This window comes from Pinus tabuliformis, chromosome 5_1 (genome assembly GCF_031772625.1).
Source record: "Pinus tabuliformis cultivar Carrire ecotype Pingquan chromosome 5_1, CPIR1, whole genome shotgun sequence".
NCBI lineage: Eukaryota > Viridiplantae > Streptophyta > Pinopsida > Pinales > Pinaceae > Pinus > Pinus tabuliformis.
This window is the reverse complement of record NC_142305.1, coordinates 429,843,335-429,863,883: the sequence shown is the minus strand read 5'-3', so window position 1 is coordinate 429,863,883 and position 20,549 is coordinate 429,843,335. Positions and strand designations below refer to the sequence as shown.

The 20,549-nt window shown below is 38.0% G+C and overlaps 1 protein-coding gene across 1 annotated transcript in view; it reads left to right on the top strand.

Moving 5' to 3' along the window:
* LOC149165338 (HNH endonuclease) overlaps positions 1-20,549 on the top strand; it is a 135,028-nt gene that overhangs the window by 87,028 nt on the left and 27,451 nt on the right. The window contains exon 3 of the mRNA XM_089432290.1: positions 13,057-13,141. Within this exon, the coding sequence (XP_089288416.1) occupies positions 13,057-13,141 (85 nt within the window). The remainder of the gene's footprint in view (positions 1-13,056; positions 13,142-20,549) is intronic.

The window sequence follows — 20,549 nt, the reverse complement described above, 5'->3', positions numbered from 1 at the left end:
GGTGGAGGGCAATGTGTTGGTAGCCCAAAGTAGCCCTTGAAAAGCAGCCATAAAAAGAGCTTGACAGGTGAAGGTTGGGTGGAGATGGAAGCCTAATGTGCAGTACACTGATGGACTAGTGGACTGCTAGATTGGCAGATTGGAGCTCATGTGTTGGCTAACCTAGAATACCAGATTGGAGCAGCCCGTGTTCATTGAAGCAGAAGTGCCTTGCAATAGTGATAGGTGGCAACCCTCTTGGAGACTCTATGTGTTGTCTCTTGATGGACTAAGGGGTACTAGAGAGTAGAACGGAATCGAAGGACCAATAGGACGAGATATGACATAGAGGTTGCAACAAGATTGTCATTGTATCTTGTATTCTTGTACTTGTGGATAATTGAGGGCCATTATCCCTTGTATGGGAGCCCTAGACAATTGTATTATATGTTGATTAATATAACGAAGTTGGGTTGAAATTTGTAAAAAGTTGTCTATACTTGTGCATGTGTGATTTACTACTTTATTTATTCCGCTATGCAAAGTAGCTTTGTTGAGATTCTTGGTTTGGTAGCGTCAAAGATTCAAAGATTCTATCCCAAACACCAAGGTTGTGGAAATTCAAGAATAAAAAGAAATTTGTTTTCAAATCAAATAAAGGGAATCTAGACATGTCAAAAGTTAGATTCTTTAACTGTCAAAAGCATGGTCACTTTGCTCGTGATTGTAAAGAAAGAAGAGCACCTCGATTAAAAAAGAAATCTGATTATAAAAAAGACTTGTGAAAATCAAACAAAATACCATCCTAAGAAAACAAGAAATCCACAATATAGAAATAATGCAGTGAAAACTCAATCATAATATTTTCTTGTTTTTACTCTTTCCAGTTCTTCTGCAAATTCATTTGATAGTTGGTTAGTTGCTAGTGGTGCTTCCAAACATTTTAGTGGTTACAAAGAAGCGCTCTCTAATCTAGTTGAGAGAGAGACTAATTTAAATGATATCCTTGGAGATAATTCTACTCATCAAGTTAAAGGTTATGGTTTATTTCATTTCAGTTAGATGTGTTAGTTTTTGTAGCATAGATGTGTTCTAGCTTTGAAAGTCTGTGGAGGGGCTAGAATACATGAGATCTCCAAAACCAAGAAATCGTTTATGGAAATTCCACCTAAAGAAGACTTAATTAAAATAATTAATCATTTTTTAATGTTTCCCAACTCCAAACTTAGGAAATATAATTAATTAAAGGGTATTAAAGTCATGGTGAGATTATGTTTTAATCTTTGCCGTTGATGTCTCAACGAGCGATTATAAGAAGAAACTCGATGGGGCTTGGAGAAGTTATACCAGTAGCTACTCAGTTGCCCAGGTAGATCGATTTTCTAAGTGGCTGAAGTTCAGCAGAGGAGATAGAGCCAGAGGGTGAGTTGTAGGGGGGAGAGAGAGAGGGTATCAGTAGTGATCCGGGAAGTGCAGAACGAGGTCCAGAAGAGACAAGAGGAGGAGAGACGCAGTCCACTAGAGCTTTGCACAGTTGCTGCGCAGAGGGTGACGCAAAAATCCAGCGTATGGATCGAGGGTTCATCTAGGGTTCAGGGAGTCGCTGTAGAGAGAGTGAGAAATTTGTCACTAAATTTCTCCCAATATTTTTCCTTTGCCTTGAAGTCCGCATTCTTGTACTTGAATTTCTACTGAAGAATTAATAAAGAAACCCTCATCTGCTGCACTGCTTTTCGCAAGCTGGGTTTTTCCAGGGACAATTGTCTAAAACTAACTGTGTCAATATGTTTGTGTGTGCTAGAATTTCTCTAATTTTCCAGCATTTTTTTCCGCAATATGTGTTTTGTAAACGCTGCAATGTATATGTTTCAATATTTGCTGTAGGAAACTGCAAATAGTTTGTTTAATTAATTTAACAAATAGAAGAAATATTATCAGTTGCTGCAGTAGGATTCCGGGTTTCGGAATTTTCACATGGTATCAGAGCTCAGCTTGGAAGCCAGATAGCTCAGTGGGGAAGAAGATTTTCGAAACTCTGCGTAGGCAGCAGTTCGAAACCCTTAGAGGCAACACTGTTCCTTTGGCTAGGAAGGTCGTTTTTTTCAAGGAAAAATTTATTTCTCTGAGAGAGTTGATGGAGAATAAATTTTCCAGATTTCTAGAGGCAGAGGGAGCAACAATATTTTCCTTGCAGAGCAGATCTTCGACTGGGACAGTTATTTTGCAACAGTTTGCTGGTGCAAAATAATGCTAGGAAGGAAAGGAGAAATAGCACAGAAAGTTATGGATAGTATCAACAGTTAGGAAGCGTTAGAATTATCTTCCAGGTTGGAGGATGAGTTCGCGTGCTTGTTTGGTTCAACATCATCTGGTGTCTGGTACATTGATAGTGGAGCTTCAGTTCATATGACAGGAGTTAGAGAATATCTTTCTAGCTATCAAGAGGAGCAAATGGACTTCTAGATCACTATGGGCAACACAACTAAATGTACTCCGGTAGGGAGAGGCACCATAGTATTTCAGATAGAAATAGGAACCAACACCAACACTACTAATGTACTGCATGTGCCAGGATTGGGTATGAATCTAATTTCAGTGCCCCGGTTACAAGACAAGGGGTACGATGTACACTTCATTGGGAAGAAAGTGTGTCAAACACTCTTGTTGGAAGAAGGTGAGACAGTTGGAGCTCAGATCTCAAAACCTCCAAGTCTCCTTGAAAAAATCTCAGATCTGAAAATTTTCTTGGATGATTTCTCAGATCTATTCCTGCGAACAATCTTTGAGCCCAGATCTTGCCCTCCAAGGTCTAGATCTAACTCAGATCTGAAGATTTCCTTGACTGATTTCTCAGATCTGAAGATTTCCTTGGCTGATTTCTCAGATCTATTCCTATACAAGTGAAAAGAGAAAAACGCAATCCCCAATATGTACAAAAATAGAGAAAATCCCAAAAACCAAGTGTTAAAATTCAAAATTATGTTATAAAGTTTAAGATCTAAACAAGTATTTGGTCACTCAACGATGTCTCCCAGACTGGTTGGTTCCCAACTTGTCCTCCTTCATTCCATTTACGTAGGGTCCACCCCCCTTAGTCTGCCGTAGGGAGAAAACTTAAACGGAGAGATTGGCGATCAGGGTGACAACCCCCGATCTGAATCGTTATTGCGGTGCCTAGACATTCTATTGGACAACACCTCTATCAGATCTGTTATATCCCTAACAACGCAACTAGGATGGGAGATTCACCAGATGGACGTCAAGACAACATTCTTGAACGAGGTGATAGAAGAAGAGGTGTATATAGAGCAACCTAAAGGCTTTGAAACTCATGAGAAGCACACTCATGTATGCAGATTGAAGAAAGCCCTATATGGGCTCAAACAGGCACCCATGGCATGGTATGGTCGGATTGACATTGATTTGCAGTAGTTGGGATTCATCAAGAGTGATGCATATGCCAATCTCTACTATTTGATGGTGGAGAATGAGTCTCTAATTTTTGTTTTGTATGTAGATGACCTGTTTTTGACAGGATCATCGAGGCTCATAAAGGATTGCAAAAGGAACCTTGAAGCAGAATTTGACATGAAGGATATGGGGTTGATGCACTATTTTCTAGGATTGGAAGTGTGGCAGAAGAATGGGGAGATCTTCCTTGGGCAAGGGAGATATGCTACAAATATTCTGAAGAGATTCAAAATGCAGGATTGCTGACCCATGACGAGACCTATGATCACCAATTGGAAGATGATAGATGCATCAGGGGACAAGGAAGTCGACCCCGCCTTGTACAAACAACTCATTTGGTCGCTCATGTATTTGGTTAACACTAGGCTAGACATTTGTTTCGCTGTCAATACCCTTAGTCAGTTGATGGTAGAACTGAAAAGGGTACATTGGGCAGTAGCTAGGCACATTCTTAGATATGTGTGTGGAACAGTCGTATATTGGTTGAAATATACTTGAGGAGATGACGTCAGATTATGCGGATTCACAGATGCAGATTGGGCAGGTAGTTCAGTGGACAAGAAAAGTACCTTTAGGTACTGCTTTAGTGTTGTATTAGGGATGGTCTCTTGGTGCAACAGGAAGCAGAAGTCAGTAGCACTAAGCTTAGCAGAAGCTGAATATATGGCAGCTAGCACAACTATGTGCGAAGCTATATGGCTTAGGAAGTTGCTTGTGAGTTTGTTCAGAAAGAAGATGGGAGCCACCAATGTTTACTGTTATAATAAGATTTGCATAAAACTCTTTGAGAATCCAATATTTCATGATAGGTCGAAGCACATTGATATCATATGAAATTTCATCATACACTGTGTTCAATGTGGGACAGTCCAGCTGTAGTATGTTCCCACAGGAGATCAGGTAGCAGACATCCTCACGAAGGCTCTAGGGAGAGCTAAGTTAATCCAGTGCATGGAACAGATGGGTATGGTGGAGAACATGTTTTAGTAGCAGAAACAGATGGATTCTGAGTTGCAATAGCAACAGATGAGAGGGAGTTGCAGTGCAGAAGCAGTGTTGGTAACAGCTCAGCAGGGCCAGCGACGACATAGATGCAACATATATCAAAGTTGCGTAGTAATTGGTGGGCAACAATAGCTAGACATCAACATCGTGACAGGAGGTGGTGCAGAGACAGGTTGTTGCTTCAGTAGGTTGCAACGCTAGAACACATTCCTTGCTAAGAGAGAGTGTTAGTTTTTGTAACATCAGATGTGTACTAGCCTTGAAATTTTGTGGAGGGGCTAGAATACATGAGATCTCCAAAACCTAGAAATCATTTATGGAAATTCCACCTAAAAACGACTTTATTAAAATAATTAATCATTTTTAATGTTTTCTAAGTCTAAACTTAGGAAATATGATTAATTAAAGGGTATTAATTAAGTCATGATGAGAATCTTCTAGAAGAAGACGTGGATCAGTTCTAGTTAATTTTAGCCATCGATATGTTTTAATCTTGGTCGTTGATGTCTCAACGAAAAATTATAAGAAGCAACTCGATAGGGCTTGGAGAAGATATACTAGCAACTACTCAGTTGCCTAGGCAGATCGATTTTCTCAGTGGCTGAAGTTCAACAAAGGAGATAGAGCCAAAGGGTGAGTTGCAGGGGAGAGAGAGAGGGTATCAACAGTGATCCAAGTAGTGCAGAACGAGTTCCGAAAGAGACAGGATGAGGAGAGACGCATTCCACTAGAGGTCTGTGCAGTTACTGCACAAAGGGTGACGCAAAAACCCAGTGCATGGATAGAGGGTTCATCTTAGGTTCAGGGAGTCGCCATGGAGAGTGCGAAATTTGTCACTAAATTACTTTCAAAATTTTCCTCTGTTTTGATGTTCGAATTCTTGTACTTGAATTTTTGCTGAAGAATTAATAAAAAGACCCTCATTAGTTGCACCGATTTTCCCAAATTGGGTTTTTTCCGGGGACAATTGTGCAAAAATAACTGTGTCAATATGTTTATGTGTGTGCTAGAATTTCTCTAATTTTCTAGCATTTATTTTTCTGCAGTATCTGTTTTGTGAAGGCTGTAGTGTATATGTTTAAATATTTGTAGGAAGCTGCAAATAATTTGTTTAATTAATTTAACAAGTAGAAGAAATATTATTAGTTGATGCAGTAGGATTCCAGGTTTCGGAATTTTCACATGGTATTAGAGCTCAGCTTGGAAGCCAAAGAGTTCAGTGGGGAAGAGGAATTTCGAAACTCTGCGTAGGCAGCAATTCGAAACCCTCAGAGGCAGTGCTGTTCCTTTGGCCAGGAAGGTCATTTTTTTGAGGAAAAATTTATTTCTTTAAGAGAGTTGACGGAGAATAAATTTTCCAAATTACTAGAGGCTGAGGGAGCAACAACATTTTCCTTCCAGATCAGATCTTCAACTTGGACATAATTATTTTGCAGCGGTTTACCAGTGCAAAATAACTCCAGGAAGGAAGCGGAAATAGCAAAAGTCTGGAAAGATGCCATGATTGAAGAATACAAGTCCATCATCCAGAATGATGTTTGGGAAGTGGTTCCTAGACCTCAAGGTAAATTTGTTGTCACTTCCAAATGGTTGTTTAAGTTCAAACATGTTGCAAATGGTAGTATTGAAAAATATAAGGCTGGATTTGTAGCTAGAGGCTTCTCTTAGAAAGAGGAAATAGATTATGATGATATTTTTGCACCTGTAGCTTGATATACTACTATTCGATCTGTTGTTGCCTTCGCTGCTAGCCAAGGATGGACTCTTCACCAAATGGACGTGAAAACTACTTCCTTGCATGGCCTCCTCAAGGAAGAGGTATTTGTGGAAAATCCACAAGGCTTTGAAGAGCATGATAGGGAAACTCATGCGTGTAGACTGAAGAAAGCCTTCTATGGGCTGAAGCAAGCTCCAAGAGCTTGGTATACTTGCATTGATAGCTACCTGATAAAGCTTGGTTTCACAAGAAGCAGTGACTATAAACCCAAACCTCTACTTCAAGACAGTCCAAGGTATACCTTTGATTTTGGTATTGTATGTTGATGATTTATTCTTGACAGGAGGAGAACCTTTTATCCTCTAGTGTAAGAGGGAGTTAGCTTCTAAATTTAAAATGAGAGACCTTGGTTTGATGCATTACATTTTATGTCTAGAGGTCTAGCAAAGACCTAGTGAAATTTATCTTTTTGAAGGAAAATATGTTGTTAAGCTTCTTGAAAGATTTGCTATGGTAGAATTTAATTCCATGCATACTCCTATGGAAATGAACTTTAAGAAATTATATGGCAAAGCTGCAGTGCTTAGTTTGTCAAATCCCATGGAGTATAGACAACTCATTGATGCTTAGATGTTTTTGGTAAACACTAGGCCTGGCATATGCTTTGTTGTAAACACTTTAAGTCAACATATGATTGATCCCTTTCATGCTCACTGGATTGCTGCAAAACATGTACTTAGATACTTGCATGGAACTATCAATCTAGGATTGAAATACACTACTAAAAATGTAGGACTTCATGGATACACTGATGCTGATTCGGCTGGTAACTTTGCTGATAGAAAGAGCACTTCTGGGTGTTGCTTTAGCTTTTCATTTGCCATGATCTCTTGGATGAGCAGAAAGAAGTTTGTTACACTGAGTACAATTGAAACTGAGTACATTGCTGCTAGCATGGCTCGCTGTGGGGCAGTTTGGCTGAGAAAACTTTTTGGGGAACTATTTGAGCAAGTTCTAGACACGACAATTATATATTGTGACAATAAGAGTGGGATTCGTCTTGCAAAAAATCTAGCGTTTCATGATAAGTCCAAGCATATTGAGATTAAGTATAACTATATTCGGGATATGATGCAGAGAGGAGCAGTGAGGTTCCATCACATCACCTTCAAGTAGACTTAATTCCTCTTTTGAAGTATTTCCATAGAATTTTGCATTAGTAGAATTAGAATAACTTTTCTAGATTGCTAAAGGAATTGAAAAATGTAGCAATATGCTGGTAAAGCACTTTAGGAGCAGGGCCATTTTGGGACAGTGGTACCCAATAGTGTCCATTGCTTGCGATGAACATGCTATGACCGATATGATGGTTTTGAGGTAGGGATATGCCTTGGTTTTTGTATCTTCCGATGCGAGGAATAATGGCAAAGTGATGGACTGCCTGGGATGGGGGTGGTAGCGGAACTTGGAAGGTGCAAGTATTTAAAGAAGGAATTGAAATAATAACAGTGCTTACAATTCCTTCAACAATTCAGAATTCAAGTGCAGTTTCAACGCTGAATAGTACAATGTCTAGTTTTCTTGCTATATAAAACAAGGAGGTATTGTGGAAAGCAGTGGAACACTTGTATTAATAGGGTCTAGACTCTACACGTCCTGCAATTTTTCATTTTCAGAGTTTCATCATTTGTGTTTGTGGAAACTCAATTTGTTCTTCAGAATTTGAGCAAATTGAAGAACCTAAAAGAGTTAATCTTGCATGCAAGCAAAAGGCAGGGAGAACAACAACACTTGGAAGAGGACATTTGCCAAGTCGAAAGGTAATTTCTTTCCTGTTGAGTGGACCATTCTTTAAAACTGTTCGGGAATCTAAATAACCCAACACTGAAGGAGGTGAATTTTATAGGCTGTGCATTAGATCTGGACAAAGTGATGAAGGTAATGAGGCTATTGCTAAATACATTAATGGCCTCTGATATGTAACTGAGAATGAGCTACCGAGCCTTTACCGAAAGGAAAGTTCTTGGTTTTGAGAGAGCAACTTGGACTTATGGACGTGACCCTTCCAGGAAGTGGTCACAGCTGATTGAGAACACTAGGTTGCCTTTCTCCCCTCTTAGAGCTCACAGGATTAGGGAATGATGCCGAAAAACTCCTGAGGATGAGGGACCTCTTGTGTAGTGTGTGCCACAAGAGTATGTCTCAGTATGCATCTGACCCACAGCCTGGGATGTGGGAAGAGCCACCTATTTGGCCAATAGGTGTAGTGAAACTTGTTTGTGTGTCTTGTCTAGGATGTAGGTGTTTAACCACTTAACAAAATTTGGTTGTGTTTGATTCTTGTCTGTGTGACTTGCCTTGTTTATGTGATGCCTATGTTCTATCACTTAATTTTTTGAGATGAAAATTGGTTAAGTGTAATCCTTGTGTATGTGAAATGTGATGATCCTTTCCTTTCCAAGTTTATGTAGTGGATGATAATTCTTTAGATTGTGACTTCATTGTTATAGATGTTACAAAGAAGAGTTGAACTGAGATGAATGAAAGAGATTAGAGGAAGTAGAGATCTTTGATGCAGAAAGAAATTCCTCCCTAGTTGAGAGGGAGTGTTAAAATTTGGTAGCTCAGGGATGAATTTCTCCTAAAAGAAATCATATCTTTCAGTTCTGTTTGAACCACCTATAATAAAATTTCATTTCTGACAATTATAATATGACTTTCCAAAAGTAGTAAGTCACATCTCAATTTGGAAGTGACTTTCCAAAAATAGAAAGTTATTTGTAAATGATCAAGGATGATCGTGACATATGGAATGCACTCTAAAATCAAATCAATCATGATTATACAAGTCAAAAATTAATATTTTTATATGATACTATTATTTATAAAATAATCTAAAGTCATTCACCTTTAATGCATTAATAAAAACAAACTCTTTTATGGAATAAGTAAATTAAATTGAGAATCTCTTACTTGGCAAATCGAACCCCTCTCTTGGAATAAAATAATAAGTCCTCACTTAAGAGAATGTAACTCTCCCTCACGAATTCAATTTATTTCAGAAGTGTAACTCCTCCTCATTAAATGCACTTGTAACTCCTTCATTCAACTCAATTCGTAACTCTCATCAAATATTCTTTTATGTCTAAGTGTAACTCTCTCTCTCACTAATTCGAATTGTATCTCCTCAAGAGAAGTGTACCTCTCTCTATTCTTGAGATGAGTTACACTTCTCCTCATGTAACTCCTCCCTCATGGAATTCAATTCTCTTATTATTGGCTCAAGGCATGAATTCATTTTATAACTCCTCTCCTTTCTCCTCTGTTTAAGCAAGAGCAAGTGATTGTTGAGTGTAGCATGTTCATTGTGAAGGAGCGCTAGTGTTGAATGTGTGCAAGGGAAGTGTGAGAGCAAGTGAGAGTAAGAGCAAGGGAAGAGATGGAGCAAGCATGAAGGACAAGATCTGATCAAGAGAAGGAGGAGATCTTCAAGCAAAGAGCAAGAGCACTTCAACTACAAGTTGAATAGACATTGGCGACTTTATTCATTCTCACTCTCTCTCTCTCTCCATACTCTACTGAACAATTGAATAAATCTAATAGAAGAAGAATCATTTGGGTTTTGCCTTGGTCATTGAACCTAACTCTCAATGTCTCATATTTATGCTTGGTTGTCTTCATATGATCCCTAAGTTTATGTTCTATCTACAATTGTTGATCTCAAAAGTTGTGAAGAAGAAATCTGCATTCTAAGTAATTGTAACAACATAAAACATTCAATTTTTTGCAAAGTACATTCAATTTTTTGCAAATTACATTCAACTTTTGCAAAATACATTCAATTTTCTTCAAAGCACATTCAATTTTTTGTAAAGCACATTAAGTCCCATTTAATTTTCTACAAAGTATATTCAATTTTTTGCCAATACATTCAATTTTCTGCATAGAACTTTCAAGTTTCTGTAAAGAATTTTTAAATTTATGCATAGAACTTTTAGATTTTAACAAGTGATAAGTCTGCTGGATCTTTAGTGAGATCTAAAATTATACTTTCTCCGTATGAAATCCAATGAGATCGGAACCACAGTCAAACATCTTGAGTCATTTCATGGTAATGTTAAAAATTCAAGTAAAATGATGAAAATGAAAGATAAAGGAGAGTCACTTTTACTTTAACAATTTTAACATTACCATGAATTGAATATTAATACTAGGGCCATAGCTTGATCATTAGGTTGCCCCACTCAAAAATTCTTTTTCTTTGAAAAAAAATTGCGTTTGGAACGTGTTTGCAAAAAAATTGCGAAAAAACATAGGGGGCGGAATATTTTTAGGGAGCTCGCTCTCGATGCGCTCCCGAAGGTAGCGCACTTCGTGAGTGGGTTTAGGGGGGGCGCTCTCCTGCAACCCTGCTATTAATGCATCATTAAGCAACTACACGTTCATAAATTTAACCATAGAGACAATAGGGCAGTAGAGATCACAATGCACAAAGAGACAAGAAGATTTTACCCTGGGAAAACCCACTAAATGGGAAAAATCCAGCCAACCTTTTCCTTAGAGAATGAATACATCAAAGTCAAACTAACCAACAAGATGACCATCCACTAAGAGCCAAGCCAACCCTCCACAAAATCTAAGACAAGTGTCCTCAATTCTGTCCACAAAATTTCTGCAACAAGGTTTCCTTCAGGTTTACAAGAGGGCCGAAATTTGCCCTGCAACTCTGCCTTAGACTTGACAATACACCATAGAAAGTATACTATAGAAAATTCGTCCAGAACTCGACCTCCTGATTACTAGAGCAAGGAAAAATAAAGTGAATTTCTTCCTTGTGTTTTTCGTCCTTATATTCCTTGTCTTATTCGCTAGAACAAAGATATATCTTGATCCAAAGAGTTCTCTTGGAGGAGATTGAAAGTCTACTTATAGCCTTTAGGTGATGCAAATGGGTGTTTCTTGGGTAGGCCAACATGATGGCTTGTAAGGCCTACTTGGTCTCTTGTGGAGGCAAAAATACAAATTGAAAAATTCAAAATTTTCTTTTGCAGAGGTCATGAAGAACATGCGTTTAATAATTCTTCTTTTGAATAGAAAATCAAATAAATATTTTTCTTTTACAAATATGATTTATATTTCATCATTACAAGTACAAATGAATATTACAAAGACTGACCATAACTACAAAATTCAACACTTGTATCTTGTGGAGATGTGATCTTTTGTGGAGTATTTGCTTATGGAGCTTTTCTCTTGCTTTGGTGATGCCATTTTGGAACAATAAAAGATTGTTTAATACATTTCTCTTCTAAGTATTTTATGTATTTGAATATCTTTATCGCTATTGCATGGAATGGATATTGTTAGGGTTTCTATGTGCGAGTTTTTTATTGAATATTTTTCTGTGAAATCTTGGCAATGGTATTGTGTGCATTACCCTTTTAAGATTTTGTGTGACAATCCTTTGAGTGATCTTTCATGTCAATCCTTTTCTTGGCCTTGTGTACCTAGATAAGCCTGTTATCCTTGCCTATTCTCAAACCCTAGGTCACTTGTGTCCTAGATAGGTCTTTTGGAGGGTACACTTGGCCTTATCTAAGCTAATTTGAGCTCTATCCTTAAGTTGAGTACCTATCCTAATCCTATCCTTGTCACCTGCAAGCCTTAAGGCTTACACTTGAATATCCTTTGGGTGACCTAACATAGGGAAGCCTCCATTGTGGTGAGAATCCATTAAAGAGCAGGAGGTAGTGGCTGTGTTGACAGTGGGCCACAACTCAGAGTGTTGTCACTTTGTCTAGCTCTTGTCTTGTGAGCTCCCCTCACAAGAGTTGCTAGATTTTAAGGCAACAGTGACTAAGGCCAAAATATCATTGGCATGAGTCTTTTGGGCTATGGCATAGTTTGCAGCCTTGTTGACCTGCAAATTCTTTGAGGAGCTTGAGGTAGCTGGCTGGCTTGGGTTGAATGGTCAGGCTTGAAAATATGTTTGTGGATTGCTAGAACTACATTGGCAAGCCAGGGAACTCTACCTGCACAGGAATATAGAGTTTAAGGAGAAGAAGAAAATTCCTCTTTAGTCAGGATCCTGGTACTCTGGCAATGTCAGCCATGTGGCTCTCACTCACCCCTCAATTATGCCCAAATCATGGTGTTGGGAAGCACGCTGATAACAAAGTACACCAGGAGTGTGTGCTGCTTATACTTGTTATATTTAACCTCATATTCTGAAACAATAATATTCTGAAACAATAATATCAATAGGAATTTCATTAGGGTCATTTTCATGACCTCCTGAATCCCTGATACACCTTGGGAATGAATTTCTGGGGCCTCTTTTGGGGTACCATTGCTTGCTCGTTTACTAGACACATAATTATTGTGGATGATGAGCAGAATTTGGATCGAATTAGTGGTTCTTGGGATTTAATTGAGCACTTAAGGGCTCTCAATGGTCCTGTGGTGGGAAGTGAAGCTAATATTGGCTAGCACAAGCCAGCCAATGAGAAGGGACAAACAAGTACTATTGCAGAAGGGAAACACATTCACCACAATACCCCAAGATATTCTCATCTCTAGCTTTTTATCCCAAGTCTCAGTTGGTGGGTGAAACAAGAACCTGCTAAATATATCAATTGTGTAAACATAGATAAATTTGATCTATTTTGAGCTTTGATAATTCTATTTATATATGGGATTTGCCAGAAGCATTGCATGAATAATCCATTTAAATATTTTGCCAGAGGGGAGCCGTAATGAAATTACCAGATGTGAAAGAAATATTAAATATGGAAAGAAGATGCAAACTCACCACCTTGTTTTGTGAATTCTCTGGCCTGGTTGAACTAATTGACATGTTTGAATTGTGAACAACTTTAATGCAGGGAGCCGCTAATCGAGCAAAGAGTAATCATACTCATATCTCAACTGCAGACTTGATTCAAAAGAGTGCTTACTGCCGAGTTTCAGGTATTGTGGTTCTTTACATTTCAAATTATACCAAAGAAATTGTTTTTCTTTCAAGAGACTTGTAGATTTCTTTACAGATCACATTTGTAATAAGAGGAGAAAAACCTTGATCTGCAAAAATACACAATATAAAGAATGAGATCATTGTGGTAAATTTGGTGGATGCAAATACAATTCTAGATTAGTTCAGATGTGGCTTTGTATCTATACTCATCCTCACATAACTATAAATGGATGAAAGTTCTCATCTATTCCTACACATATTTATTCATGGATCAGTATGGGAAAATCATTCCTGAATAAGCAGGGATTTTGAGAGAGGATCCATTCTATGTAAGTACATATATGAATCAAGTCAAATTATTGTCGGATTCCAGTTGTTCTCCTCAATTTTAATGATAAGTTAATTTTTATATCTACTTCAATTTTTTTGTAATTTTCCTAGATATATGCATTATAACAGAGACTTATTACACCTGTCCTGATGTCCTTAATTGATGGAGTTCAATGCAGTGAATGCTTTTAGGCATCAATGATGTAACTATTGAAGATGGACATGCTTGTGCTAAGTATTCTCTTTGTATCCATGCTTACTATGGTAGTTGGTTGTGATTTGCGTATCTGAGATGGCTTTCTTGGATTCATGGAAGCACCATTTTGAAATATTCATAGTGAAAGAAATATTGATGGCTGTTCCAACTTATTAACTTGCAATGTTCTTGTTATCACAAAATCTAACACCTTAATGCAACACCTTTCACAAAGGAATAAGACAAGGGTAACATGGAAGTGTTACCACTGTCACGTAGGCAATCACTTCCCTCTTTTTAGCGGAGGATGGATCCAGCACAAGCGAGGCTTCCCTAGCAACTTCAAGGAATCCTGAAGCAAGATATAATCAAGCATAAGGCCTCCTTTATTAGTTATTCACAAGACCACCACTAAGACAAGATATTCAAGGTGAAGATAAGGTGGTATATTCAAGGCAATTTCTAGGTTTTATTGTAAGCAGTTTCCAAGTCAATTTATAATATTTAGCAAGTTACAATAGATCAAGAGGGTACCCCAAACACTATCAGGGAAGAAAAGCTATCGCTGGTGTAAAACTTGTGTGAAAGATGACAATCTTCAGCAATATATCAAGTTATAACAAAAACAAACAAATCATCTCTTTAATAATTAAAAGATCAATGGAAACTAGGGATGAAGATACAAGTTAAATTGTAATGTCCCAAATGGGCATTTTCATTTAAATCTCATGTGGGTTTTAACTCTGCACAATTTCACCAAGAAACATAACCAAAACAATGGAAATTTGATAGAAACAGTGAACCCAAAAATTATACGGCAATCTCATTAAAAATAATGCAACATGGGGAACAATGAGAAATGCGGCAACAATAACAAAATCCAGCTTTATTATATAGAGAAATATGTGCCAATACAATAGTTGGAAACAACCCTCCAATATATGCTATAATGTTGATGCTGACCTCCAAACTGAAACAAGAAATCAATCACTACACCAGTGGATTTGAATGAATCCACCAAGGGGAGAGATGACTTTTCGCCCAACTCTGACTGAATCACCTGAGGGTTTCCGTCCTGGGGCAATTGGAGTAGAGAACTATGTTCTCAAACCTCTCACACAAAGACAATTCACAAATCCAAGATGTCCTCTAATGAACTCCTCCTTGTCTTTTATAGTTCTGATGGACCCCTCTAGAAGCCCCTATTTTATTATTATTTTAATCATTCAGTGTATTTCCCTCAATTAAAATATCTTTTTAATGTGGGAAAATCGTAAATTGGCCACCATGCCTGCTCCGGCCACTGAAAATCCCCACTAACCATTCCATCCTGTAGATCTTCTCGTTTTGGTTCCAACGAGCTATTAAACTAAGGTGTTCTGTCAAATATTCCTCTCGAAATGCCACCTTAAGTGTAATTAATTGAGTTAGGCACAATAATAACCGCGTTTTACAGGAATTATCAGAATGCAATGGAATGGGAAGCAAGTTGTGCGAAATCAATCCTGATGATGGAATATGGCAAGTGATCTCCTCTAGAACCCATAAAACATCTCCAAAAGCTCCTGGGCCCATCGATGAAGTAAACCTGTACTTGTGACCAACCTGCCTCCAACCCTGAAAGTCCATCCTGATTCCTTACCATGCCATAAGGATCACCTGAAAAAAGAACATCACAAATCCTCCCACCCCAAGATTGCTTGCCCTCAAGCAATCCAAACTTGTGGACTAGTCATTGGGTGGCCCAATGTAATTGAGACTTGTTGTCACCGGGATTGTACATGCACCGCAATAACACTCAGGACGGGGGTTGTCACTCTGATCCCTGCCCACTCCATTCAAGCTATCTCCCAACAACAGGCTATGGGAGGTAGTCCCTATGAAATGAAGTGAAGGAAAGGAAGTTGAGAATCAACTTACTTGGGAGACACAGATGAATGGCCTAGCCACTTGGTTGAAATTAAGCAAGATTATGATTTAATTTCTATCATGAGACTATTGCCTTAATGAAGTCACAAATTCTTGCTTCTTATGGATTGAAACCAAATGACCTGATGGACACCCGCTGCTTGAATGATTGGCTAACCTATATGATGTAAAAATTTTAACAATATACCAAAATACCAAGTAGCCCAAGATGCCAAATGCTAACAATAGTCAATCAAGATGTTGATCACAGACTTGTGACAGTTTATATCAGCACTATTACTTCAGAAAATTCAGATTTACCAATGTATAACAACAATGCATAAACCACTCCAAATAATGAAAATTACTCAACACATTGAAGTATAAAATTTCCAAATTAACTAGCAATGTAAATTAGCTTCTTAGACACATTTTACGATGGAGTATTCAACAATATTTTAGATCTGATTTTAAGATTACAGCAGTAAGTAAAGATAGATCAGCAAGATGAAAACTTCCCAAACTAGATATCCAATATGCCCAAAAATAGCAAAATGCACCAGAACTTGAGAATTTCAAATTTAGGGCTCTAGGTGAGTTTGCCTTAGCAATTTGCAGATCTGATATGATTATTACACTGATGAATTAACGTCAAATCAACAAATTAACCCAACCAAGAATAATTGTCCAATACTTCTAAAAATAGAAACTTTTCACCATTTTTTTTTTGAGTTTTTAGAGGATATGATTTAGAAAATTCAGAACTGATAAACTAATTAGAATAGTAAGAGTTACAGATCAGAAAACTAAAAATACTGAATATGCTGCCCCAAATGTCTAAAAATAGTAAGTTTTTGCCAGGGAATTGAAAATTCAAAATTTTAGTCCTAATTAAGTATATGCTTCAGAAATATTTCAGACTTGAATTTCACAGTTATGCAGTAAATTCCAGCAAGCTAAAATGTTAGATCTAGGTCAAAATAGAGATGCCCAAGTGGCCAAAACTTGTGAAAACTTAGATTTTGCAATTTAAATCGATTTTGACCAATTAGAATATGATTTTAGGGCCTAGAAATTAATGATTTAACTGTTGTAATGAAACTGAAGCAAAATGAGGGTTTGGAGGTCAAACCCTAGGCTCAAGGCCTTGAAGATCCCACCGTTGAAAATTGTTGAAACTTTGGGATTACCTTGCCGCTTGCTAGATATGAATTTTGAGACCTTAATCCTGCAAAACCGCCAAGTATTTAGCCTTAAATATTCATATTAGGGTTTCAGGTCAATTTTGGGGCAAAAGAGGCCAAAATTTGGAGAACTAGGACAAGGGAAGCAAATTTGCGGGGATAAGTGGGCTAGGATGATAGATCGGGCCACAAGGAGGCTGGAAATGGCCAAGAAGGGCCAACACTTTGCCCAGAGAGGCTAGCGTTTGGGAAATAGGGGTCTAGGGGCCAAACCCCAAGGCTTAAGGCCTAGGGCCTAAAGGCTCCACAAGGGAGCCGCAAGCCCTTAGAGGGTTGCGACTAAGGAAGAGGAGGAGAGACGGCCAAAGGAGGAGGGTCGAAAAGGAGGAGAGGCCTGCATAGGCCTAAGAAGGGCTAACGGCCAACCTAGGAGGGCCAAAAAGATGATGCAGAGGCCAAGGAGGGTTGATGCAGGCCAATTGAGAGAGATGCTAGGCTTGGAGGAAGAAAATTTGGTCCCGGGAAAGCCAAAAACTGAAAACCCTTGCTCTGAATTTTTTTTTATGCTTCAACTCTTTGATTTTATGAAAATTCTGTTGTGGGAAACCTGCAAAAATTTTCAAGAGACTAGATCTTACCCTCAAGGGCCAAGATCTAGCTCTTTTTCCGCTTAACTCCTTGATCTAAGCTGCAAAAATAATAGAAACACCCAAACCCCAAATATATACAAAATAAATCTAAAACCCCAACCCAAGTTAGAAAATAAATGAAAATGAAAATTTACAATTTAATTTACAAAATATACATGGGTTTTTAAATGGATTTTGAGAAAATATATTTTTTAATATTTTTTACTTGAAAGAATGGCTAAAATACTTCAGAAAAATTAATGATTCACTATAGCCTAAGCGAAGATTAAATCCACCATATAAAAACTAGAGATCCAAGCAATAGTGATTCTTTCCCAAGTTTGTAAACTTGGAGGCCAAGGACTGAAGTACCTGCAAATGCTATGTATTTATCTCAAAAAATAATCTATTGGATCACATGGGGACTCAAACCACCTAATATTAGCCCAAAACTATCAATAATATGATTTTATCTCCAAATGAAAAAGGCAGATCTTACCAATATTCAACACAACATAGAGATGCCCGTAGTCAGCACATACCACAAATCAATAAGCAAAAACACCTTGAATTGCAACCCAAAGTCTTTTATTATGACAAGAAAAATTGTTCTCAGCAAGACAATAGTTTACACAATGTTTCAACAACAATTCTAGCCAAAGATCAAGATGATTTGAGACTCAAACGATTCTTTAATTTATAGATAAATCCTCTAAATGGAAAAATAACGGCTAGTTTCTTTGATCATTGTCAAAATCAGTGTTGAAAATATTGGTATCGGCAAAATATCGGCAAGGGTCCAGAAAATATCTTATCGGCAATATCGGCAAAAATACCGGCAAATATCGGCAAGCATAAAAAATATTTTTTTTTCAAATTTTTAAATATAGCCGATATTTTGCCGATATTTTGAAAATATCGCGATATTTTGCCGATATTTTCCGATATTTTGAAAATATCGCGATATTTTCAAAACAGAAAATATCGTGATATTTTCTCGGCGATATATCGTTTTGCCGAAAATATCGCGATATTTTCGAATATCGTCGATATTATCAACAGTGGTCAAAATAATCTTGGCCGTTGATAAACACTTGAAGATCTTTTAATCTTGGCCCTTGATTTTTTATTTTTTGAGGAATTTTCGAATTTATCATTTAATCCCATTTTAATTAGTTCAAAATTAATCATTTAGAGTTAATTTCCTAAAAAAATTGACTTTGACTTAACCATCAAGGTCCAAGGGTCCAATTTTTTTTTTGAAAAAGACGATATTCCGTTGGTGGAAGACTTCTAAAATTTGATTCTTTCAAAACCCACAAATTTTTCCATTTGGAGAATTTATTTTCCTAGACAATTTAATTTTGACTCTAATTAATTAATTTTCTAGCTTAGGATTTAATTTTATTTTGCCAGAAAAATTAATTAATTTACACATGAGGGGATTAATTATTTTTCCAACCCTCTAATACATATGATTTTTCTTTTACAAGACTCAAAGAGGGAATACACATTCGTCTTAGACCCTCAAGGCACATAACCCATCTGCGACTCAATATGATCTAATAAACCAAGTGATTTGTAATAAAATAATTTAGCCAATTAGCTTAAATTATTCCCAAACCACTTTTACATCAGACTCGACTAAAACACTAGGACTCACCTAATAATTCAACAATAAATTTCACCCTAGCTTTGGGGGTTTAAGCTGGAGGGAAAAAACTCTTTTGATTAGCCGTGTCAAAAAACACAGGTAATATGTGAGCTTAAAAAATTTCCTAGGATGGAACTCGTCATCAAATTATAGGCTTACCTAGGTTGTTACATAGACTCATTGTTTTACTAAGATCATTTACAATATATAACTTGCAGAATGGGATGACCATGACACACAAACTGTTGATATGTGTTCCGATCCTTGTTGAAAAAGTTGGTACTTCCGCTTCCTTGGAACTTTGATAATTTTAGTGCAACAAGACCCAATGCCCGAATCCCATACAAACCATTGGGTGATGCTATGCCTCTATGTCAACCCACCATGAACGGACCCCTCATTGCTCGGGTCCTAGACCAACATCTCACTGTCATCAACAAATCCTCCTGGATCCCATTGCCACCAAGAATAGGCATCAATGCTCCATGACTCTTGCACTATGCTCTAGACTAAGAGTGTCGTGCTATCGACAGGATACCAATTCATGATCTCCTTAAATCCATCCCATGGAAAGGATTGGATGCACATGCACCTATATATGGTACGAGTCCACTGAGCTGCACCATTCTCAACTCATGCAACTCTGCCCAACCAATCAACCAGATATGTCTAGGAATCCCTGCCTCTTTCCCTATAAGTGGGCAACCCAAGCTACACACCCTGTCTATGTACTCCTGGAGAAAGCTGCTACCTGGAAATATTTCTGCTTCGCTAGCTGAAAGTGCATCTACCTGCACCTCGTCAGTGGGTAGACCCAAATATGGATGCACCATTGTCTCCAAAAGAGCCTCCCTCATCTGACCGAAAACTCCATGCTCCACCGGTCCACTCGTCACCTGCAAAATTGTCCTGTTAGGTCCCAACGCCTCCTGATGACCCATGTCTGCAAATACTACCTCCCTGGTGGTCGTCTGTACATCTGCCCGCTCCTCATCAATGGCTGGCCCCAAGGATGTTTGCTCATCCTCCTCCATCATGGGCTCAACATGAGCTAGAAGCTGACTCTCCAAAGATGACCCATCATGCGCACTATGCTCCACTATGTGCTGCTCATGTTGAATGGGAACAAGCTGTTGCTTATCAATCTCCTCTACTAAACATGGCTGCATCCTTGAGCTTTTGTCAACAACTCCTCATGACTGCTCATGCTCCTCATAGGTGTCCTTATAGGAACTCATGGACTCAACTATAGAAGAAGAATCCTCATCCTGAAAGTCAGAAGTAATCTCCTCCTAATCTCCCCTTGTCGTCTCCTCAATGTCACCCATGCGTGAGTGGTTAGGTCCCCAAGGTTCTTTGCAGATGAAGCAAAGACCCTTCTTCCTCTTCTCATTCTTGCCGCATGATCCACCAAACTTGAGCAACTCCTCCTTGATCAACTGCTTCTTGAGCAGATTTATGTTTTTCTCAACCAACCTTTCGGTTAGCTCATAAGCAACAAGT